A 25,817-nucleotide genomic window follows, 5' to 3' on the forward strand; every position below is an offset into this window, starting at 1 on the left:
TGGATAATTATTTATACAGTGCTGTTCCTGCAATTTGTTTTTTTTGCTTCAGTCATATATACTACCCGTATTTGTGTGAGTTTCCTCAGGGTGCTCCAGTTTCCTCCTACACTCTAGTAGGTTAATTGGCTGATATTAAATTGACCTTAGTCTCACTTGGTCTGTGTGTGTGTATGTTAGGGAATTTAGACTGTAAACTCAAATGGGGCAAGGACTGATGTGTGTGTGTTCTCTGTACAGCGCTGCGGAATTAGTGGCACTAAATAAATAGCTGATGATGATATACTGTCTAAAATAAAATAACTCCATATTATGGCCACCTATTTGAACCTAGGACAAAGATCACAGTAGAGAGCCTATATTTGCAAAACATGATGTATAACTTGCAACATTATCAGAAAAGTTGAGCGTATAAAGTTTATGAATGTAAAATAATTATTTTAATTTTATTAATTTCATTCTTATTTTTTTAATTATTTTAATTTAGATTTTAATCTTATAACCCCTGGTACAAATGACACTATTAGTATGTAAGCCCTCTCATGAGCAGGGACCTCTTTACCCTTTGTTTTCATGTCTGTATTTATTTGTCTAACTTGTTTGGCTCTGTTTTATGTAATTCTTGTTTTCCCTACTGTACGGCGCTGCAGAGTACAGTGGCATCTTATAAATCTACTACAATAATAATTATTGCAAACTCTGGAAGTCAGATGTGTCCCCATCCTTACAACAAACTAGCGCTCTTTCAATTTGCAAACGTTAATCATGCTCAATTTTGCAATTAGAGATTGGCCCTAGGCTTCTTCCAACACCATTGGGTGCCCCTTTCAACAGGCATTCCATTTAAATATTCTTCCCCATGCATTTTCAGCATCAGACTAGTTGCCCTATCTGTCATGAGTATTTTAGCTTTCAGTATTCCTGTACCTCTGCCCAATCCCCTGCTCGTTGCGCTTTTAAACATATTACCCATACATCCTATGCACTGTCTGCTCAAAATCTTCTAACACATGCTATGACTACTGTGTTTCTTCTTCATGATTGCTCTTTTGGAAGATGGCACAGACAATGCTGTGTTATCCAAGCATGAATATTTGAACACATACCCAGTGGTTGAAGTGGGGTTTATACAGTGGTATGCCATACCACCACTTCTCCTACTGCCTTCATTGTAAAACTGAATTAAATTCCATTCACTCAAATTCCCATTAGATTTTTCATACCACCACTTCTAGACTTCCATTTCGACCAATGCGCATACCGGTATATGCAACGTAAAATACGTGGTTACTTGGCTGTGAAACATGCTTTGAAAAGTTCATCAATTTGATAAATTTTTTAACTTTCCATCAAGGATACACAGAGACAGTGTCCCCAGCAGTTACTTTTCAAACCCGCTCTCCAGCACTCTCCCTCTATTCGTCCCTCCGATCCAGGTGCAGAACCTTGTGCGATAATAATAATACTTTGTACAACAGAAGGTGCAGGGCCCTTTAAGAGCTCTGGTCATGTGTTCTGTCTTGAGATGAGCTTATAGCCTCACCACCCTGAATAAGCCCAAGCCTCTTTGCGGGGGTCACACTGTCAAAAAAACTGGTTTGTTAGACTCCGTGCCTCTGTTGCTGCCGGCGGTAATCCAGGTTGGCGAAAGTGAATCCACTTTATCTGCTAGATTTGTGACAGGCACAGTATTTGACATTGCTGGCTTACTGTGCTGAAGCTTTGAAGAAAGGTACATATGGAAAAAGGCCCTGTGGTGATCCCACAATTTATTTAGACACATGCATGTGAGCACTTTCACTGTGTCCTGCCCATAATACTTTGTCTGAGCTGTGTTCACATCTTGACCATGCAGATATGAAATATTGAACCCTATTAACAAAGTGCCAATAATGCGGTTGAATGCTCACATTGGAAGCTGGATAGAACATAGCCACATTAATGTTCTAAGATCCTTACAGATTATTAATAATAATAATAATAATAATAATAATGCATTTTGCATTCAGTCCAGCGTTCACTCTAGTCGTGTATTTGTACAGTCATGGCCAAAAGTTTTGAGGATGAGACAAATACTGTTTTTCACAAAGTTTGCTGCTTTAGTGTCTTTAGACCTTTCTGTCAGATGTTGCTATGGTATCCTGAAGTAAAATTACGAACATTTCAAAAGTGTCAATGGCTTTTATTGACAATTACATTAAGTTTATGCAAATAATCAATATTTGCAGAGTTGTCCCTTCTTTTTAAAGACCTCTGCAATTCGCCCTGGCATACTGTCAATCAGCTTCTGGGCCACATACTGAATGATGGGGGCAGCACGGTGGCTAAGTGGTTAGCACTTCTGCCTCACAGTGCTGGGGTCATGAGTTCAATTCCCGACCATGACCTTATCTGTGGGTAGTTTGTTTGTTCTCCCTGTGTTTGCGTGGGTTTCCTCCGGGTGCTCCGGTTTCCTCCCGCACTCCAAAAAATATACTAGTAGGTTAATTGGCTGCTATCAAAATTGACCCTAGACCCTCTGTCTGTTTGTCTGTCTATGTGTATGTTAGAGAATTTAGATTGTAAGCTCCAATGGGGCAATGACTGATGTGAATGAGTTCTCTGTGCAGTGCTGCGGAATCAGTGGCGCTATATAACTAAATGGTGATGATGATGATGATGGCCAGCCATCCTTGCCTAATCAATTCTTGCAGTTTTTCAGAATTTGTGGGTTTTTGTTTGTCCATCCGCCTCTTGAGGATTGACCACAAGTTCTCAATGGGATTAAGGCCTGGGCTCTTTCCTGGCTATGAACCCAAAATGTTGATGTTTTGATCCCCGAGCCACTTACTTATCACTTTTGCTCCATCATGCTGGAAAAGGCATTGTTCGTCACCAAACTATTCTTGGATGGTTGGGAGAAGTTGCTCTTGGAGGATGTTTTGGTAGCATTCTTTATTCATGGCTGTGTTCTTAGGCAAAATCATGAGGGTTCAATGATAGCTATTTAGAGTTTTTGTAAATCTGCATTACCAGGTGAGGAAAACAGGTCAGACTGAACATACCACGCACAGGGAAAGCACGGATTCTTGCAATCTCATATGTATTTAAAATAAATTGATAGGGTACTGTGTAAAGAATAATTGTCTCATTGTTATACAGTGTTCATAAAAATAATAATAATCTTGATTTTTAAAAGTTGGGTTGAGTAGCAAAATCATCAGCATAGTGGGTCACTCTCCTTGAAGAACATCCACAGACAAGTCCAAATCCCTGACAAATATACATGGTTTTGAAACCATTTTTGATTTAGAACACATTTACATTTATCCATTGCTAGTACCAATTGAAATATTATAAATAATCATGTAATTTCCCTCCATTCAGTGATAAAATGCAGGCAGGTTGAGATTTAACAGTTATAACTAGGCAGAATATGTCAGGGACTTACATCACACATAGCTTTGTTTTGTGACCCAGCCTAGGTATAAATATTAGTGCTTAGCACAGAACAGTCAATGTATGAGCTGCCTGTGGCTGTGTCAATAATTCTAAGGTAAGTGACTGGGAAAAAATAAAAAAATAGTATTTATTACCAAGCAACTTATCATCATTAATATTAGGAATATATGTGACATTATAGGTTACTGCATCACATTAAAAGCTAAATATAGTTGCATTAAATATTGTAGACTTTTACTATTTTTTTCAGTATATGGGACTAAAATCCTGTTATATTTATCAATTTGATGGGGACAGTCTAATTTATCTATTTAATTAAATATATCTATTTTTCTTAAAAGTATTTGTAATTAGGGCCACGCTAATACATTAGTGAGTCCCCACTCCTGTTTGCATAACCCAACAGCTAGCAATTGTATCCTAAATGTAGAGAGTGTAAAGTTGTCTCAGGAGTGTAATTGTAATGCTTCTGGTATCAGAGAAGGAGTCCAGTTACCAGAGTGGAATGAATCGGGAACAAGCCCCTAGCACATAGTTATTCAAGCTGAAGTCAGTACCAGTGTAAAGACTTATCCAAGGACAAGCCTTTTTGGTATACAAGTAGCAACAGTATAAATAACAAGGTGAGTTCACAGGTACATATCAGGTGATTTAATAATCAGGCATAGGAAACAGGAAGCAGCTGGGTGGGTTTAAATAACCTAGTGCTTCATCTGTTTGGCCACTGATTTTAAACTATGTTATTGAGAAATAAGCTCATTGAATATTCAGGACCTCTAAAAAGGGATGAGCCTGAAAGTACCTGAACCCGACCCTACCTTGGGAGACTGGGTAGGGGCAGATCCAGGAGAGGATGACTTGGGCAATTGCTCCCCTTAGTGCTGTCCAATCACTAAACACAGAACCAGCTGAAGTTTCACCATTAACTGTCAATAACTAGAAGACAGCTCCTGGAATGGATGCTTCAGTTAGGGGTGAGTGCTTGCATGTTCAGCAGTTCAGGCTAATCAGAGAGGCTACCATTAGAATACAGATCAGTGATCAGACAGGTGGCCAATCATTAGGAACTTGCAGATGCGAACAGGCCAATGAGATAATGTCTATGTCCTGAACTTGATATCATAGATTGATGAGCATCTGCAGGACCTGAGCTGCTGCGTTACAGTACATGAGTTCCTCCTCTTACAAAGTGACAAGTACACCCTGATCAGCTGCACTTGTCCCTTTGCAGAGGGATGGTAAAGAGAGATACATGGATGGGAAAGAGAGGTGGAAGAAACCTATAGGTGGGGAAAGAATTTGTGCAACAGGCCTGAAATCCCTCTCAGCAACACTGTAAATTGCTAGAAGTGCAAAATGCTATAATCTTTGTGCATATTTTAAACCGCTCCGGCCTAGACGTGTTCTGGGCATCTCTTTTTCCCCCCACTGCATTTGCCTGTGAGGACTCTAAGTATAGAGCTTGAGGATGGTTTAATGATAGGACTGATGTTAGAAGTGATTCGGGTTTGGAGTAATGTTAAATCTATTATTGTAGCTTGTAGCTTGGTCACCTGGACTTGGGACCTACATTTTCTCTGTGTCTCTCCGGATCTCACATCGTGCCTGAATAGCTAATTCTTGCCTGAATAGCTTATTCTATTGTATTTTATCTTATTGTGGTTTATTTTATTTTACTTTACTTCAATTTTATTTGAATGTCTACTGGACTCCATACTGTCTCTACCACTGCCTTTTTGTTCTACTCGGTCCTATAGCTTCTTCCGTCCCACTCACTGTTTCACTCTGTTCGACAGTCCGTATAGAACCTAACTTCTAATTTGCTCTGCTCCACTTCGGACTCCCTATTGCTGCCCTCTCCTCTGTGTTACGCCCTCACACCTCCCCTGCTTCCTCTGGCTGTTTTCTTATTCCCCTGTCTCTCATCATGCCGCCTTGCTCCTTTCCTATAGCCATCCTCTCCCCCAGCCCCCGTCAAGGGCCCAAATCTCTCTGTCCCAACTCTCACCCCCCCCCACGCTACATCAACCCTGACCATCTCATCCATATCTCCCCTGTTCCTTCCCTCCATTTTTCGTGTGCCCTCTGGAACTCCAAGTCTGTACGTAATAAACTGTCCTCCATCCATGACCTCTTCATCTCCAACTCTCTTAATCTCCTTGCCATAACCGAAACCTGGCTCACTTCTTCTGATACTGCCTCCCCTGCTGCTCTCTCCTATGGGGGCCTTTCTTTCACCCACTCCACCAGACCAGACGAGCGTCCAGCAGGTGGAGTGGGCCTCCTCCTATCCCCTAACTGCACTTTTAGGGTCATACCCACTTTACCTTCACTCTGCTTCTCCTCTTTTGAAGTCCACTCCATTCGGCTCTTCTCCCCCATCCACCTCCGTGTCTCTGTCATCTGCCTTCCCCTGGCCCCACCTCTATTTTTCTTGACAACTTTGCCGCCTGGCTCCCCCACTATCTTTCCTCTGACCTGCCCTCCATTATACTGGGCGACTTCAACATCCCTATTGACAACTGTTCTGACCCTGCCACCATCAAACTTCTCACCCTTTCCTCCTCCCTTGGCCTCACTCAGTGGACCTCCTCCCCCACCCACTGTCTTGATCACTCCCTCGACCTTGTCTTCTCTCACCTCTGTGATCTCTCTGACTTCTCCAACTCTCCCTTCCCACTCTCCGACCACCATCTCCTCTCCTTCACTATGTCCTCCTACCCTGCTCCCACCTTGCCTAAAGCCACCCTCACCAGGCGCAGTCTTGATGCCATCGACCCCATCTCCTTCTCCTCTCTTGAAACTCTCCTATCACCCCTCCCCTCTCTGGCCTGCCCTGACCAGGCGTCCTCTCTCTATAACCAATCCCTCACTACTGCCCTGGACACCGTTGCCCCGGCCTCTTCTATCCGCCGTCGTCGCCTTATTCCCCAACCCTGGCACTCCAAACTCACCCGCTCCCTCCAAAAGTGCTCTCGCACAGCCGAACGCCTCTGGAGGTAATCTCGTTCCCTAGCCGACTTCCTTCACTTCAAATTTATTCTCTCCTCCTTCTGCTCTGCCCTGTCCCTTGCTAAACAATCCTTCTTTAAGTCCCTTATCTCTTCTCAGTCCTCCAATCCCTGCCGCCTCTTTGCCACATTCAACTCCCTCCTCTGCCCCCCCCTCCCACTGTCCCACCTTCCCTCTCTGCTTCTGACTTCGCCTCCTTTTTCTCTTCCAAAATTGAAGCCATCAGACAGAACATCTCCTCCTCCCATCCCTCTCCCGCCACTCTCACCGCTTCACCTCCCCCTATCAACCGGCTCTGGTGCTCCTTCATCCCTACATCAGGTGAAGAAGTTTGCTCCCTTATTCTTTCCTCTCCACCCTCTACCTGTCCTCTTGATCCCATCCCCTCCCACCTCCTTCTCGCTCTCTCTCCTACTGCCTGCTCTAACCTCGCACACCTCTTCAACCTATCACTCTCCTCTGGCGTTGTCCCATCCTCATTCAAACACGCTCTTATCTCCCCTATCCTCAAGAAACCCAATCTTGACCCCACCTCTCTTGCAAACTACCGCCCTATCTCTCTTCTCCCATATGCCTCCAAACTACTTGAGCGGATTGTCTGCTGCCGCCTCACCAGGCACCTCTCTGACAACTCCCTCCTTGACCCTCTCCAATCCGGCTACAGCCCCCTCCACTCCACCGAAACAGCCCTGGCTAAAGTCACTAATGATCTTCTATCAGCCAAATCCAAGGATCACTTCTCTATACTTATCCTCCTTGACCTCTCTGCGGCCTTCGACACTGTGGACCATCCCCTCCTGCTGAAAACTCTTCTCTCTCTCAGCCTCTCTGGTCCTGTCCATGCCTGGTTCACCTCATATCTTGCTAACCGCTCCTTCTCTGTATCCACGTCTGGTTCTTCCTCCACCCCCTCCCCTCTCCCTGTAGGAGTCCCTCAGAGCTCTGTTCTTGGCCATTTACTCTTTTCACTGTATACTTCCTCCCTTGGGGCTCTCATCTCCTTATTCGGTCTTCAGTATCACCTATATGCTGATGATATTCAACTATACATCTCTTCTCCTAATCTTTCCTCCTCCCTCCTCTCTCGTGTAACTGACTGCCTCTCAGCCATCTCCTCCTGGATGTCCTCACGCTTTCTTAAAATTAACATCTCCAAAACTGAACTCATTGTCTTTCCCCCACCCAGATTCCCTTCCCACCACGACCTCTCCATTGTTGTTAACAACTCCACTATCTCCTCTGTCACCCAACTCCGCTGCCTGGGAGTCACTCTTGACTCCTCTCTCTCTTTTGCCCCCCACATCCAATCCCTCGCCCAAGCCTGTCACTTCCAACTCCGTAACATTGCCCGCATCCGTCCCTTCCTCTCTCAAGAGGCCACCAAAACTATCATCCATGCTCTCATCATCTCCCGCCTCGACTACTGCAACCTCCTCCTTACTGGCCTCCCCTGCTCCCACCTCGCCCCCCTCCGCTCTATACTCAATGCGGCTGCAAGACTTCCTCTTCCTCTCATGCTGCTCCTCCTCTGCCTCCCCTCTCTGTCTTGCCTTACACTGGCTCCCCTTCCCCTATAGAATCCTTTTCAAACTCCTTACCACCACTTACAAGGCTCTCTCCCAGTCTACTGCCCCTTATATCTCTAACCTCCTCTCCATTCACACTCCTGCCCGCTCCCTGCGCTCAGCCAATGATCGCCGACTCTCCTCCATTCTGATCACCTCTTCCCACTCTAGAATCCAAGACTTCTCCCGCGCTGCCCCCCTTCACTGGAACGACCTCCCTCGCTCCATCCGTCTCTCACCCAACCTCTGCTCCTTCAAACGGTCACTTAAAACTCACCTGTTTCTTAAGGCCTACCAACCATCCACTTAACCTCTCATCTCTTCGGTTCTCCCCTTTACCTCACTGGCTCCCTTCTGTGCCTGATTCTGTCCACCCTCCCTTAGGATGTAAGCTCGTATGAGCAGGGCCCTCTTTCCTACTGTCTCCATACCTGTTCTTCCACTCCGTCTCTACTGTATTTGCCTGCCCGGAGTTTACGAAGTATTGGTATTTTATGTTTAATGTTCTGTACTGTTTTGCCCTGTATGGTCTACTGTTTGTACTGTGTACGGCGCTGCGGAAACCATGTGGCGCCTTACAAATAAACGATAATAATAATAATAATAATAATAGTAGCTTCAGATTTTTGGACTTAAGATAATGTGAGTGATTGAAGCACAAAATATAAAGGATTGTTTTCCTTTTTTAAATTTTATTTTTATTTCACAACAAATCTTAATATCCTCATGTTAAACAACAACTCACCTGTAAGGGGAGACACCCCTCTTCTATTTTTAGGTCACATTAGGGCTAATACATTTTATTTTAGGACTTGATGGGCCTAGTGCAAATGCCCATTTTGCTCCTTTATCAACTCTTTCACTGTCATTGACACACCTAAGTCACATGGTATCTGCTTCTATAACGTGCTAAGCTGTGATCGTTATCCAGAAAAATTTAACCAATCAAGGTCTCCTCAAGCTAAATATAATAATACAAAAAATCCAATTGAAAAAAAATTGAAAACAAAAAAGAAATTATTTAAAAAATGCTGAGTATACATTATTTACAGACTTTCAATAATTTACATTTAAAGTAATAACATTTTTGGTATTGTTATGCTCAGAAATTCTAGGTGATTTTATTTTATTTAGCTTTTTAGTTGCCTAATCTACATAGGAAGTAAAAAGTGGTCAAAACCTTAAAAGTACACAAACATTTTGGGGGATTTTTTTGTCAGGATCTCATTGATCCATTTTTTTAAAGGAACGTAGAGCTGCATCAAATGCTATATTTTTTAATAAATACCTGACTGAATTGAAAAATGTTTTTTTCATTGTCACTATAGCAGATGGGAGGCTGTCACATGTGAAGAAAAAGTTAACTCCTTAGGGAAAGCATGGGATAGCTCCACCGATTAATAACACTGGGCGGGCTTATTTCCTTTATATGACCCAGGAAGCCCAGTATGGAACATTGTACTAAGAAGGAGTGTAGCATGTTGGCTCACTCTGCTACTTTGTGCCTGTGTAAATACTATTCAAATTGTACCTTCACTTTCCTAATTCACCCTCTTCCCTTTACTCGTGTTCCTGTGTTTAGTGTTCCTGCACTTAGGGATCTAGGGCCTGATTCATTAAGGATCTTAACTTGAGAAACTTCTTATTTCAGTCTCCTGGACAAAACCATGTTACAATGCAAGGGGTGCAAATTAGTTTTCTGTTTTACACATAAGTTAAATACTGACTGTTTTTTCATGTAGCACACAAATATCAACTTTAAATTTCAGTGTACAAATAAGCTATCTAGTATTTGTGTGCTTCATGAAAAAACAGTCGGTATTTAACTTATGTGCAAAACAGAATACTAATTTGCACCACTTGCATTGTAACATGGTTTTGTCCAGGAGACTGAAATAAGAAGTTTCCCAAGTTAAGATCCTTAATGAATCAGGCCCCTACTTATCATTGGCATGTAGCGATCTGATGTAACTAACATTGTGTATCACAGCATAACGCGCTGATACATTATGTACCGCTGGTATTTATCAAATGTTACCTGTTCTCTCATGGTATGCAAAATTTTTCCTCCTCTGTGTTAGAGAATGGGGTTTCGTAGTCTGGCTACCACTGCTGTGAAGTGCTCTAGAGGTGCTCATTTTCTTACTATATTTACTGTGCATGCACCTGCCAACATGCACGCCTTTGCAGTTTAATGTTTAATGCATTTCCCTTCTAAACCTTAATGTTAGATCTAGACTTAACCTGAAAAGCCATTGATTCAGTGGATATTGCTCGCTGTAACGATATAGACTCTGTTTTCATTAAGTGGATCTAACTTTTATTTACTAACCCTTTAGCTAATGTAAACTAGTAAACTACTTTGATTTGTTTGATTTTGAAAGGGAAATTATCCGTTTCCTACTGTGTGGATGATCTGTAAAGACTGCATATTGATTAGCAGCTGCTGATCAGAGATGGGGTACGTGCAGCCAGCAGGGGAGGGATAAGAGAAGCTGCTTCTGTAAAAGCTTACTAATGCTGTTAGGAAAAAGCAAAGCTTTTCTCCCCTTGATGAATTGGGTCAGATCGCAGTCCCCATAGAGATCTATTGGGACTGCGGTAAATGAGGTTAAGGCAGAAGAAATCTCTGATTTCTCCCGCCTTAAACCATTTCATGAAGATGGGGAAGACGTGCGATAGACAATCTCTGTCTTTTTATCACACTGCAATAGCCTAAAAATCAGTTTTGTAGAGCTCAATAAAGCTGGTGTCAAATTGTGTGCCTGTCTCGACCTCTGCCCTCCACACTAGCTCAAATTCACTTATATCCCAGTAAAGTATAGTTAGAAAAACTAGGATACCTTTAACCAAAAGCATATATTAAATAAGGTTTACAGGGATATGATGACACAAGTTGTGAAGCAGTGCACAAGAAAATGTAGAATAATAAATAATTGGCGTATTTGTTCCTTTTGGAAAATATTGTTGGAAACGTAACTCTCCTCCATGCTAATGTTAGGAAAATGGTAAAATAAATTCCTGAAAGCATTGAAACTAATTAAGCTGATAAGACAATTTTATGGTAATGTAAGCTGAATGCAGTGTACCTGACTACTGCTGCTTTTATTGAAAATACTTCAAACATTATTTTTGCGTGTATTTAGTTTTAAATTTCAAAGTATTGCATTAGTCTTATTAATTCTTAAAATATATGATTATAACTGTGTATGCAAATAGTGTATGCAAATAGTGTGTGTTATATGTAAATACAGCAGCAGATATTTTCCAAAAGAATTGGTCACAAGTGTGTCATGCTTCCATTTAAATATTCACATGTTTAAGACATTTTTTTCTTGGATGGGGATAACAAAATGTATCTCCTCTATCAATAAATGCCTCTTGAAATTGACATTCAAATGTCTGCTGGGCAAAATGTATGCTGGATTTAACAATTCAATGTATGCTGATTTTTGTTTTTGAAAGGCTACTGCATAAAGCTGCTACAGTACTTTAACCTATTACAAATAGTGCAAAACTGAAACTACTCTGGGCTCATTCACAAATGCATAAAAACACGGATTTAACCTAAAGGCAAGAACAATGCATGAAGTATGTGTGACTAGGTCGAGGTACATACTTTTTCGTTTAAGTCGCAATACTATATAATCCTACCAAGAATGGGTTTGAAAAAAAATATCCATGCTTTACATTATATATATATATATATATATATATATATATATATATATATATATATATATATATATATATTGTGTGTGTGTGTATATATATATATATATATATATATATATATATATATATATATGTTGTATAATATAATGTAATATAATGTATAATACGTGATTTTCTATAAATAAAGGTTGCAACCTATAGCGGAAACAGTTATACTTATTATTCTTATTATAATATACTTATATTACCAGTGGTGAACCATATCACATGTCATACATTTAGCAGTATTCAATAAATACAATGTGGGGACCCTAAGGTTAAGTATTTAAACACTTAGCCCGACATTGCTCCTTTACATTTCTCGATGACGTCAGCCTGCAGTGCTGAACACTTCTCCAATCGGAATAACTTGCTGTCAGCATAGTGCTCCCATCGGAGATCTCCAGCGTCAGGTTGAAGGTAAGTCTGTTTCTTTTCGAATCGTTTTTTCATAATTTCGGATTTTCTTTGTAGGCCTTCTCCATGTCGGAGTAGTGGACAGGAGAGCTCACAATCTAGACACATTTACATTTAAATACACAATGCAGTCCTCTGTAATTAAACATAGAGCTCTGTCTGTTGGCCTTTTCCCTATGCTAGCACACACAAACCCACAGCTAAACAAAGGCAAGAGACGCCCTGGTGTGATGTACATTCATACAGGACTGGTGGACAATAATCCTTTTGCCTAGGTTGAAACAATGGACTAGTCTACAAGATAACAAAACATGCTAGCAGACATTTTAAATACTTTTAAAATAGAATATATACAAGCTTAAATATGACTGACAAATATGGGGAACCAGAGGGCTAGATTAATTATATGTTTTTTATAGTCCGCAGTTTGTAAGAAATGAGGTGCAGACAGGTTGAGGTGATATTAATAGCTTGTTTCCCCACAGGCAGTTACCACTAAGGAGTGGAGAATGGAGAGCGATGATCTGCAGCTGTACACTGGAGACTAGAGAGCGATTATCTGTGGCAGTTACCACTAAGGAGTGGAGAATGGAGAGCGATGATTTCGGAAGTACACTGGAGAAATGCAGGATAGCACAGAGAGCATATGGAGCTGCTTCCAGGCCAGGGATATGACTAAAAGGACCAGCGCTGTAGAGTGAGGGGAGGAGCCTTAAAAAGAGCTGTCAATAGCGGAGGGCGAATAGGAGAGCAGAGAAAGTTTGAAAGGTAAGGCGTTTCTGCCAGCCAGAGGTGATGAGCGTGGAGTCATGAGACGGACGACAGCTGCTGGAGACAGGCGTGTGACAGTATCTCCCCCTTTTGAGGTGTTCACTGAACACCTATGTCCAGATTTCCTTGGAAATTTGGAATTAAATTTCTTTAATAGAAATGGTGCCTTGATATCCGAGGCACTTTCTTCAGGGCTGAACCACTTCCATTCCACAAGGTACTTAACTCGCCACACCCCCCCAATATTCTTGAAATCCCGCTGATCTCGAATTCACCACTCTGTTGAAGCATATGGGAGGTAGAAGTAACAGGAAACGAGAAGCGATTGATAATAAGGGGTCTCAACAAAGAAATGTGAAAGGCATTAACAATGCGAAGGGCAGAAGGTAGCTGTAATTTGAAGCAAACAGGGCTAATCACCCTAGAAATCGTATAAGGACCAATGTAGCAGGGGGCGAATTTCATACTTGGCACCTTGAGACGAATGTTCCTTGTAGATAACCATACTCTGTCACCAACTTTCAGGGGAGAAACAGCTCTAAATTTTTTTGTCAGCAAACAGCTTGTAACGAGTAGAAGATTTCTTCAGGATCCTCGGACTTGAGACCAGATAGATAAAAAGTCCTTCTGTAGAGTATCAACAGCAGGAATTTGGGTGGACGGAAGGGCCAAGAATTCTGGAATGAGAGGATGTATCCCGAACACAATAGAGAACGGAGTAGCTGAACTATTCTCATGAAAGGAATTGTTGCGTACAAATTTTGGCTGTGGTAAGAGGTCTACCCAATTTTCCTGGTTGGTGGAGGAGAATATCCTGAGAAAGGTCTCAAGGTCTTGATTTACCCTCTTAGTTTGGCCATTAGTTTGAGGATGATATGCAGAAGAAAATTTTAGGCGGATACCAAGAAAGCGACAGAAGGCTCTCAAGAATTTTGACACGTATTGAACTCCGCGGTCAGAGACAATTTCAGCGGGGCAACCATGCAAACGAAAGATTCCTTCACAAAATGCTGAGCTAACAGTGCTGAGGATGGTAAACCCATAAGAGGAACAAAGTGTGCCATCTTGGGAAAGTGGTCCACAATTACCCAAATGGTGTTAATTTTTTTGCTGGTGGGTAGGTCTGTTATGAAATCCATACTGATACGGGTTCAAGGTTTAGTGGGTAACGGGAGAGGATGAAGAAAGCCTAACCGGGGTTGGCGAGAAGATTTGTGTTGAGCGCAAGCGGCTACAAAATCTTTTACTTCGAACTGGTACTTAGGCCACCAATAATGTCGAGAGATTAGTTGGAAGGTCTTATGAGTACCTACATGTCCAGCAAAGCATGAGGCATGGAACCAGATTAGGAGTCTCTCTTCCGTAGGTAAGGAGGAACAAATGTTTTTCCAGGAGGAGGAATAGTGGCAGTAGAAAGCGTGACTGAATTGAGACATATAGGGTTCAAAATGGGGTGTTCCAGGAAGTCTTTAGGTTCGGAGGTCTCAAAAGCTCAGGATAATGCATTCGCCTTCTCATTCCTAAGGCCTGATTTGAAGGTAACAGGTAGGTCAAAGCTTGTAAAGAAGAGCAACCAGTGAGCTTGACAGGGGTTTAAGCACTGGGCAGCCTGGAGATAAAGTAGATTTTTATGATCTGTGAATATGGTGACAGGGTGCCGAACCCCCTCCAGGAGGTAGCACCATTCACTTAGAGCTAACTTCATGGCAAGCAGTTCCTTATCTCTAATGGTGTAGTTTCTCTCTGCTGGCAAATACTTGCGAGAATAGAAAGCACAAGGATGAAATTTGCCTTGGGTGGACCTCTGAGATAAAACAGCTCCTACCCCAACTGTAGAGGCATCAACCTCAAGGAAAAATGGAAGGGACATGTCAGGTTGTTTAAGAATGGGTGCAGAGGAAAATGCCTTTTTGAGAAACATAAAGGCCTAAACAGCTTCTGGTGACCACAAATGAGTCTCGGCTCCCTTCCGTGTGAGGGCTACCAATGGAGCAATGATAGTAGAGTACCCTGAGATGAATCGTCAGTAATAGTTTGCGAATCCTAGGAATTTCTCGATAGCCTTAAGGGTGTTTGGCCGAGGCCATTCCAGAATAGAACAAACTTTTTCAGGGTCCATCTGAAGACCCGAGCCAGAGACAATATACCCGAGGAAGGATAGGTTGGAGGCTTCAAAGGAGCATTTTTCAAGCTTGCAATAAAGATGGTTTCTGCGTAATCGGGAGAGAACTTCCGCTACATGGAGGCGATGAGACAGAAGATCCTGAGAAAAGATCAAAATGTCATCGACATACACTACTACGAAGAAATATAAGAGGTTGCGGAAAATGTAATTGACGTAACTCTGGAAAACAGCGGGAGCGTCGCACAGCCCAAAGGGCATGACTAGATATTCGTAATGGCCATCCCACGTGTTGAACGCCGTCTTCCACTTGTCGACGGCTCGTATTCTGATAAGGTTGTAGGCCCCACGGCCTGGCGTGAAGATCCTTGCACCCTTAATACGATCAAATAGTTTGGTGATCAATGAGATAGGGTACCGTTTTTTAATCGTGATGGCATTTAAGCCACGGTAGTCGATACAAGGGAGCAAGGTTCCGTCCTTCTTCTTTACAAAGAAAAACCCGGCTTCGGCTGGAGAGGTAGAGGGCCTGATAAAGCTATGTTGTAAATTTTCTTTAATATAAAGTGCGGTAGCTTCTGTCTCAGGTAAGGATATGAGGAATTTTCCCAGGCAGTAAATCGACGGGGCAGTCCCAGGGTCGGTGTGGAGGTAACCGCTCATAGTAGACCTTATTAAAGTCGTCCGCGAAAGTGGAATGCTGGGGTGGAATAGGTAGAATCCAGCAAAGTGCTAACAGTCCCCAGAGGTTTGACCTGTGTAAGACATCTTCCCGAGCAGGCTCTGCCCCAGGCCAGAATGTGGGAGGAGGGCCAGTCCAAATGAGGTGAATGTAGATGGAGCCAGGGTAGACCAAGAATAAGAGGTCTAGTGGTTAGTGGAAGAATAAGAAAAGAGATTATTTCTCAATGTAAAGCCCCTACTTGTAGGGAAAGGAGTTTGCTACATCTATAGATGAGACCATTAACGAGACGGGACCTATTAATGCAGGTAATGACAATTGGTCTCTTCAGAAGGACGGAAGGGAGGGCCAGTTGATTCACTAGGTTTTGTGAAATGAAGTTTCTGGCTGCTCCAGAATCTAATAAAGCACAGCAACGGGCAGATCCAGTAGGACAATGCAAGGTAATGGGAAAGGAACACGTTTGTCCAAAAGGGGAGTTCAGAGAGAAGATAAACGTTCCGAGCCTGACCTCTCCCGAGCAAGCTAAGGTCTGACGTTTCCCACCGCTTAGGACATGACTTCAGAAGATGTTCAGAGTCCCCACAGTAAATACACAATTTATTCTTCATTCTCCTCTCCCTCTCCTCCGGAGTTAAACGAGAGAGACCCAACTGCATGGGTTCGTCAGGGGAGCTGGGAGGTTGAAAGCGAGGGACCAGCCTGAAAGATGGGCATCTCGAGGGTTCCTCTGTGTTACAGAGAGAGATCAAGGCATCTAAGGTAGCAGACAGTTCATGGGAGGAGAGAACGTCCTTTACCTTCTCCGACATCCCCTGCCAGAAGGTAGCAACCAGGTCTCGTCATTCTACTAAAGTTCTGAAGACAGGGTCCGAAATTATATAACATATTGCAATTATATAACATATTGCGCCATTGAACGTGAACCCTGGCTTAACCTAAGAATGCTAGAGGCCGTGGAGGTAACTCGTCCAGGTTCATTAAAGATTTTCCGGAACGCCGCGATAAACACTTAAGAGTCATTTAGGAGGTCATTACGCTCCCACAGAGGGGAGGCCCAGGCTAACGCAGGCCTAGACAGGAGAAAGACGATGTTTGCCACCTTAGAACTAGATGTGGGAAAGTTCTGAGGAAGAAGCTTGAATTAAATAGAACATAGGTTCAAGACATTGGATCCCCATCATATTTAGAGGGAGTAGGCAGACATAAAGCAGAGGGGGCAGGAGGTGCCTCAGGAGCCTGAAATTGGGCCGGGGCCTGAGCTGCGGGAGATGGCAGAGGAGCTACCTGTAAGGCGTTCAGAGGGGTAGCCAAAGTCTGCATACACTGTAGCAGCTGTATTTGTACAGCATCTTGTTGTTCCAACCTATAAACGAGGTGTTAAAGCAAATCCTCATCTGACGGTTCTCTATCAGGATCTGTCGTGGCTGGTTCTTATTGTCACGTTCCAACTAGGATAGATTGGATCCTTCTGGGTCTCAGCTGTTATTGGTAGTACTTCTCCTAGAGGTGCGAAATCTAACAGAGCAGAAGGTTTTCGTCAGGGGTTCCGACAAGGGGATTTGGGCTTCACAGCTTCCGCCCTGCAGGTCGCGGCCCTCTAAAGAAGTCCCCAGTGAGCTGTCTGAGAGAACAAAGCACGGATAGCGAAAGGTTAACAGAAGCAGAGTACCAGAAACAAGGAGCTGCAGCAGTTACTACTAAGGAGATGAGAATGGAGAGCGATTATCTGTGGCAGTACACTGGAGAATAGAGAGTGATGATCTGCGGGAGTACACTGAAGAATAGAGATCGATGATCTGCGGCAGTTACCAACAAGGAGTGGAGAATGGAGAGAGATGATCTCGGCAGTACACTTGAGAAATGCAGGATAGCACAAAGAGCATATGGAGCTGCTTCGAGACCAGGGATCTGACTAAAAGAACCAACACTGTAGAGTGAGGGGAGGAGCCTTATAAAGAGCTGTCAATAATGGACAGCGAATAGGAGAGCAGGGTAAGTTTGAAAGGTAAGGCGATTAGAATCGCCGCTGCAGTGACAGCTGGAGGTGACAAGTGTGGAGTCATGAGACGGGTACGTGCGTGGGCACCCAGGCGGCAGCTGCAGGAGACCGGCATGTGACAAAGAGAAGCAGTAAACACCAGCAGGTTATTCCAAATAAACCTTTTGTACTGGAAACTGCATAGCTTAATAAGGCTTTGTGTAGACATGTGCAGGGGTGCAAAAGGGTGCACCTTCTGATGAGGTAGCTGGGCAGATTGAAATATTTACCTCAAACTGTATTATATTTACCTCTGCAAAGCATATTAATGCTTACATGCCTTTGGAGGTTTTGGAGACCAATAAAACAATTCAAACATGCAAATAAAACACATGAACTAGACACAACAGCGAAGTCTTACTGACGTCATATAGGGGCCTATTTATCATTTGATTATCCCTGAACACTAAAGTTTTCAGGGGATTAAAGCATAGAAATGGTAATGAGGCTATTTATTAATGGAGGAATGCAGCAGATAGCTCCGGTCCCAGCCTCTTCAGTCACAATTCTAGTCCCCTTAGGTGTCTTTGAGAACCTAATTCTCCAGCTCCGAAATTAGGATGGCTTTAGCCGTTATCACCTGTTTGGAGAGTATCGCAGGAGATAGATCTTGTGATCCCTCACTGGTAGGCTTCGGTCTCCCCCTATCGCAAATTTTGTCTGACCATAGAAACCTGTAAATAAAGTGATCGCAAATAGATCACTATCGGAGCCTCTGTAATAGATAATCAATTTTTAAAAATTGCCACCTTAATTTATTGCTTATCATTCTGATAATAAATGAAAATTAACATGAGCAATTTAAGTTTGGTCATAAATAGACCCATAAGACATAAATTGGCTTTCAGCAGTATTTTAGGAGAGAAAAGGGAAGCTGAAATAAATCAACAGAATGGTGCAAAATTTATAATAGACAGGACTTTAACATTATGTTTTTACTCTTGCGGGAATGCCCATATCTCTATGGGACCACAAACCAGCAGATGGTCACTCAGCAGCTCCCAAAAGGGAAAACTGTGCCTGCAACTATGTCAGCACAAGATAGTGAAAAATTCACAACTATACTGCTTGAAGAGGCACCTAGATCAATACTATTTTTATATTTTTTTTCTCTAGTTAAACAATTTGATTATTCGCCGAGAAATATGCCCAGTTGTTTATAGGAGAAATCTTTGAATTCTAGTAACCTTGAAAACTAAAAAAAGTTATTGTTTTAATATATCTAATAAATGTTCCATATTAAATGTAAATTATACTGAGCAGTGTGCCATTTCTTTCCTTTATCCATTATATCTACTTTTTCCTTATTTGTTGCTTAACGGTTGTTCTGAAATTTCAGCTTATCATCAAGCAAATTGTTAGAGTGGATACAATTGAAAGCCCAGAATGCACTGCAACTACCTTGACAGAGGCACACATCCATCAGCCTGCAATTGTTCACAACAGGAAAAAGGAGACACAATTTCAAAGCTGCGTGATACAGGTTTATGCTTTTTGTTAGGAACATTGTAATGACTTGGCTAGTTTTTATGTGATGCAAGTTAAAAACAAAACCAGTCCACTATGCAAGTCACATAGGACCAGTGAACAGATTGCATAAATATCACCATATATCCAGGGGTGCTAAGAGGGATTTATTACTATTGATCTAATTTTAATACATTTATTAACATGAGAAATATTCAATAGTAGTGAATGAAATAGTAATATGATAGTAAATTAAAAAATGTGGTGTTGTCAGAGACAATGAGGACCAGATCACTTGTTCTTACTGCATAACATCAAAGTACTGTTTAAGTTGAATGAAACTGCTCCAAAATTTGAAATGCTGAGTACTTTATTAATCTGTACAGCAAAAAGAGAGACCAGTAAACATACATGGCCTGATTAATTAAGGAATGTAAATGCAGATACTTGCCGTATTTCTGCGTTAAATTGCACTGCGCATGTCCATCAACAAACTATACACCAGAGAACACAAGTGTATGCAATTCATCTTGCAAAGGAAAATTAACACATGCTATGATTTCATATACGGAATTGGGAGGGGAATGGTTGTGTGCACATAGTCAATGTACAGCAAGGGCTTTCTAAGCACGAGCAAACGCTTCAGTGTCTGATTCAAGCTTTGTGCATCTCTAAGATACATGATTTTAATTTGTATCGCTTGCAACAGCTACAATTCAAGTGTAAGTGCTAAGTGATAGTGATGATTGTCACATATGCATGCTAGAACATATATTTGCAATCAAGGGGAACTGTAAAAATGCATTTTATGCACAGGAGACGTTAATAACGTCCTGATTAAAGTGGTTCATAGGGAAAAAAACAAACCCTTTTTTTAATGTTTTTTCATTAATGCCATATTATTAATAGATGACAATAACTGAATACTAGACTTAGCAATAGTGCTCAATGTCAAGCAGCAGCTGCAAGGGCCACTAAAGTACTGACATGCATAAAAAGGGGCATAGCTACAAGGGGGTACAGTGTAATTTTGCCACTATACAAATTGTTGATAAGACGTCATCTTGAATACAGAGTACAGTTTTGGACACTCTATAAAAAAGACATTTTGGAGCTCGAAAAGGTTCAGAGAAGGGCATCAAAATTGTTAAAGGGTATGAAGTCATTAAGTTATGAGAAAAGGTTAGCTAGTTTAGGCATGTTTACCTTATAAAAGAGGCATCTAAGAAGGGATATGATTACTATGTACAAATACATTAAGAGTCAGTACAGAGAACTTTGGTGGAAACGTTTTACCCTAAGGACTATACACAGCACATGTGGTTACCCCCTTAGGTTAGAGAAGAGGAAGTTTCACAACCAGCAAAGGAAGGGGTTCTTTACAGTAAGGGCAGTCAAGATATGGAATTCACTCCCGGGGAAGGTTGCGATGGCAGATTCAATTGATATGTTTAAGAAAGGGTTAGACAAATTTTTAGCAGAAAAGGGTATCCAGGGTTATGACCGTTAATTAAAATGAAGGACAGTAGTGGATCCAGGGAGAAATAAGACTGCAATATTGGGACAGGAGGGATTTTTCCTGATTGAAACACATTGGCGGTTGCTTTATCTGGATCAATTTCAAATATAAGAGAGCGATCACAGGAGATCCAAAATAGGTTGAATTTGATGGACTGGTGTCGTTTTTTACTCTTATCAACTATGTTGCTATGTTAATACTTTTTTTTTCTGTGCCTTCTCTTCAGACTTACTATTCCACATATGTATTGTATGTATCCTGCAATCTATTGTGTCTGTCAGTGAAGAACATACCTAGACCTGTATAGAACAGGAGACAATTCTTCAAATCCACATGTAGATGAATACAGATGTGTGAATGTGCAATGTATGTGCATTTTGTTGTTGTTTTTTGTTTGTTTTTTTTAAAAAGCTCATTACTTCCATTTTGTGCTCCTTAAGGAATCAGGCAAAAACAAACTGCTTATTATACTCCTACCAGTTTTAACCATAGTATAGCTCTCACTGCTTTTCCTTTACTTTTCAATTTATGATTCTAACACATATATTTGCAAGTAAATCAATATTTCGTAGGCTAATTAGAGTAAAACATATCTTGCTGCATCACTATTGGAACTGACAAAAAGATATTTGTGCAAATCATTTCAAAACACTTAGGTAAATGCTCACAAATGGTGCAATGCTGACTGATCAGTCTCTCCAAATAGATTTATCATTTTACTGTCAGTGGGATTGTCATATCTAATCAGCTTGTTATAACCAATTAAATCTGGGTTGAACAGTGATTCACATAGTTGTTTGTATGAGCTCATTATACAACACGGAAAAGGCGGTAACCTAATACTGCAGTGTGCTTGTTATTTCAGCACAGCTCCTGAACAACTGGCTTAGTGCAACCTGGTTACACACATGGCCGAACACCCAGATCACAATATAGGTGTTCAGCGTTAATCTTAATAGAAAAAAACACATTGTGAACTTTCAAAGGGACTAGAAAAACAAAAATGAAAAGTAGATAGAGAGAAAAAAATGTAAACCACAGCGAGAGATTAAATATGTAGAGAGCATAAAAATGAGGATGAAAGAAAAACCTTGGCAGCTTGAGGAATAAAATATTCCATAATGAGGTGGTGGGAGCCTAGAGCAAGAAGTTGGGGAGATATAGATTCAGGGAATAAATCAAAGAGAAAAGAGTGGGAGACGCAATTTCAGAAAGATTAAAAGCTGATACATTTATTGTCATTCATCCTCTAAAGTTTTTTTTTTCTGGTATCTAATATGTCAGCAGTACATTTCTGTGCAATGTTATGAGGAAATAAAAATTACATACCATGCATTGTGCATTTTTTGTGCTATGAAATCTGGAGTGAAAGTTGTTTTGTGATGTCAGAGTCAGTCATAGATTTATGCCTTGTCGATTATATACTGAATAATAATCCATCCCAGTTTGTTGCCATTTATATTCTAATCTACATTAAATACTCCGTTTATTTTATGGTTTCAAGAGAAAAAGGATGCATATGACAGTATTGTTTCACATTCAAAAACAGAACAATTCTTTCTATAGATTACCTTGTAGGGAAATGCAGACAAATGTGTGCTATATATGTATGTGTGTTGGGTTTTCATTAACTATGCATTCTGCTTGTTACTCAGACCTGCCATGCAAGTCTAATTACCCCTCCGAGTGCTGATTGGAAGTCTTTAACCTGACATGGACACGTGTAGATAATTTCCAGTGATAGCGTTTCATGCTAGGTTCCTGTATCTGTGTCATGTGTGCTTCTGACCTTGCATCAAGCAGTTCCTGGCTATGCATTCAACGGTCTCCTGGTTCCTGATACCTGCTTTGCAGCTTATTGTCTCCTGGTTCCTGGTACCTGGCTTTGCAACTTATAGTCTGCTGGATCTTGATGGATTTGGCTTTGCATCTGCATACTATTTATACAGCTCTGTACAGTATCCTTAGGCAAGGACTTCTGTAATTGTCATTGCTCATTCAGTGGGGCATTTGCAGTAAAAACTGTTATTTGCCTACATTGTCACAGGGACATTGTTATATTCTTGCATTGCTACCAAAACTGTTATATTCCAGCATTGTCCTGTGGCTGGGACCCATCCCTGCATTACCTCAGAGCCTGTGTGAACGGTGTTTTCTTTTGATTGCTGCTATATCCAGTGTGCTTGTGCCCAGACCATCATTATATGCCGTGAACTGCACTAAACTACATTTTGTTTTTACTACAACATTAAATTGTATTCCTGTGAACTCCTAGCAATGTGTTTATCCACTCCCAAAATTTATTTATAATAATAATAATTAGTAATAATAATAATATCACATATAAATGTTAGAGGCTTACATAGATACTGTTTAATGTAATAAGAATATATCACATAGCAGGTTACAGGTTTTTATCTTGCATATATTACCATTACACATTAAGACTTATCACTCATATACAAGAGTTCTTAAAGGAACATTGTAGCTCAAAAACTAAACTGGCAACCCAACAAGACATAAGATATAACATATTGCACTGATAATACGTAAGAAATGTTTATTGTGAAAATACACAATTTTTTCTATAAATTAATATCTATTACTATTATGGAGTCCTCTTATTTCTCATTACGTGTATCATGTCTCGTAAGGTGGTTAGAAAAATGTTATAAACCCTTTTGGTTCAGGAAAACTGATATTCCCAGAGCTGCAGGTGATACTCTCACAGTAGTTTGCAGCCCTTGAACTTTAAAAACAAATACCAAACATTGCAGGTGTTAGTAAAGGTTACTTAAAAATTGTTAAAAGCAACAATAATAGTATATATATATATATATATATATATATATATATATATATATATATATATATATTTATTAATGACACTACACAATGGCTGAGTGCTTAGAGAGAGGTGGAATAACACATTGGCCTTTCATTGACAACTAATCTGAGGTGTAAAGTATGATTGATTTACGTGCATTTAGAGGCTCTAATTATACAAGATTCTGTAGCATAATTCAGCACTGGACAGCGTTTCCTCTCATTGTTCTAGGCAAGATGTGATTGATATTGTATAGCTTAAAATTACAGATAAAAATAACAGTATTCCTAAAGAGGTTATAACAAATGCCATGTTTTCGTAACGCCTTTTGTAGACATGTATTGTAGAAATGTTGATCAAACATGCAATAAGTAAACTCTTTTTCCTATGTTGAACTAAAAGGCATTCGAGGGACATCACAGGTTTTGGATTATGCAAGAAAGTGAAATTCAGATTTTCAGTAGACACTTTGCAGTATTGACATCAAAGGTTATCATATTGAGTTTTTACCAGTAGAATAAGATTACTCTGCCTATTGTGAGCATGATGACACCGAATCTGTTTAGAACAATATATATATTTATTTATTTTGATTTAATTATATAGCGCCAACCAAATTTAAGCAGCGCTGTACAGAGAATATGTTGTCATTCACATTACTTCCTGCTTACAATCCAAAAACGGCAAAATACGCACACACACACACACACACACACACACACACACACACACATATTAGTGTACATTTAACATCCCAGTATGCTTATTGACTGCAGGAAGAAAACGGAGCATCTAGAGGAAGCCAATGCAAAGAAGGGGAGAACATAGCAACTCCATATATATATTTAACCTGATGAAGTGCTTAAACTTTATTAATCTGTGTAGTGCCCTACCTGTCCCATTCCTTTATTAAACAAGCAGGGTCACTTGGCATTGCGCGGGTCTGATTTTTAATGTGAAACAGTTTTTATATATTAGCCATTATTTGGTAAATAGACCATAAATGCTATTTAGAAAATAAGATTTGTTGCTGTCGTGTTGTCGTTATGTCGTGTTATCACAAGCTTTCCTTCCAGCGGTCAAACAATTGTCTACCTCCAAAAACTACTATGTTCAATACTTGTCACTATGTCGCATTGTCGCTATGTGATGTAATAGCTTACTTTTTTGATACTAAATCACAATGTAAGATTTGACAGCTTTACCTTGAGAATTGTGGAAGATATTCACCAACAAACAAAGAAACAAACAAACTTCTTTTATATATATATATAAGATATTTAAATTATTTACGTGTTTGCTTCTCTGGGAAAGGAAAAGCATGAATGGCAGACTCTCTACTTTGGCTCTGCTTTGTGCAACTGCTTGCCTGCAGACCACACAGGAACCTTTAAGCGATTTCCTGCGGCCTGCAGCACAGTTCCCACAAGGAACCAGTGGTTTCAGTGTTGAAACCTGTACCACTACCATATTTACTAAACTGCGGATTTGCAAAGGTGGAGATGTTGCCTATAGCAACCAATCAGATTCATTTTGTGGAATGCACTAAGTTAATGAAAGCTAGAATCTAATTGGTTGTTATAGGCAACATCTCCACTTTTTCAAACCCGCAGTTTAGTAAATAGATGAAACTGATGTAGCTGTTTGACCAATTAAGAAGTGGAACAATTTCACTGGCCACTAAATATTTTTAATTGTGTGTGTGGGAGGATTTTAAATTATAGGGGAAGAAATGAACACAACCAGAATCCATTTAATAACAAGGAGATTCAAAATAATTAGAAGTAGTGACATACATTGAACACCACTGAAATCAATCGGTTAATAGTTTTATTTAAAGGGTGTAAAGGGCTTTAACTTCTCTGAAGCATTGTGTTTTATGGAATGTTTATATACACTTACCACCAGTGAAATTAGATGTGTTTATATGGGTATTTGTGTCTTGCAGCTCACTTTGTCTTTTGTGTCATATGTACATACATGTTTATGTCTAGACTAACTGTATAGTGTCTAAAAATGACAATTTGTGCATGGCATGGTAAATTGATTGGGATTTGTGTCATTCCTATAAGAAGAACACTCCACATTTTTTTCTCACAGCCTCTACTATGTGTTTTACTTGTGCCCCGCAGTAACTTAGAAGTCAGAATCCCCTAATGTAGATAACAGATATGCTCTGTACCAACTGGCGACTTTAGCAGTGATGCCTGCAGGTTTGAAGTCATGTAACAGACATACT

At 40.7% G+C, this 25,817-nt stretch overlaps 1 protein-coding gene across 3 annotated transcripts in view; it reads left to right on the forward strand.

The window, feature by feature from the left end:
- The window catches only part of MID2 (midline 2), a 250,305-nt gene that overhangs the window by 121,845 nt on the left and 102,643 nt on the right, over positions 1–25,817 (forward strand). For 2 of the 3 annotated variants that reach the window (XM_075184561.1, XM_075184562.1), the window contains exon 4: positions 19,105–19,248. The exons of the other annotated variant lie outside the window; for it this stretch is intronic. In XM_075184561.1, the coding sequence (XP_075040662.1) occupies positions 19,105–19,248 (144 nt within the window). The remainder of the gene's footprint in view (positions 1–19,104; positions 19,249–25,817) is intronic. 3 annotated transcript variants of the gene reach the window in all.

This window comes from Mixophyes fleayi, chromosome 9, assembly GCF_038048845.1.
Source record: "Mixophyes fleayi isolate aMixFle1 chromosome 9, aMixFle1.hap1, whole genome shotgun sequence".
Classification (NCBI taxonomy): Eukaryota; Metazoa; Chordata; class Amphibia; order Anura; family Limnodynastidae; genus Mixophyes; species Mixophyes fleayi.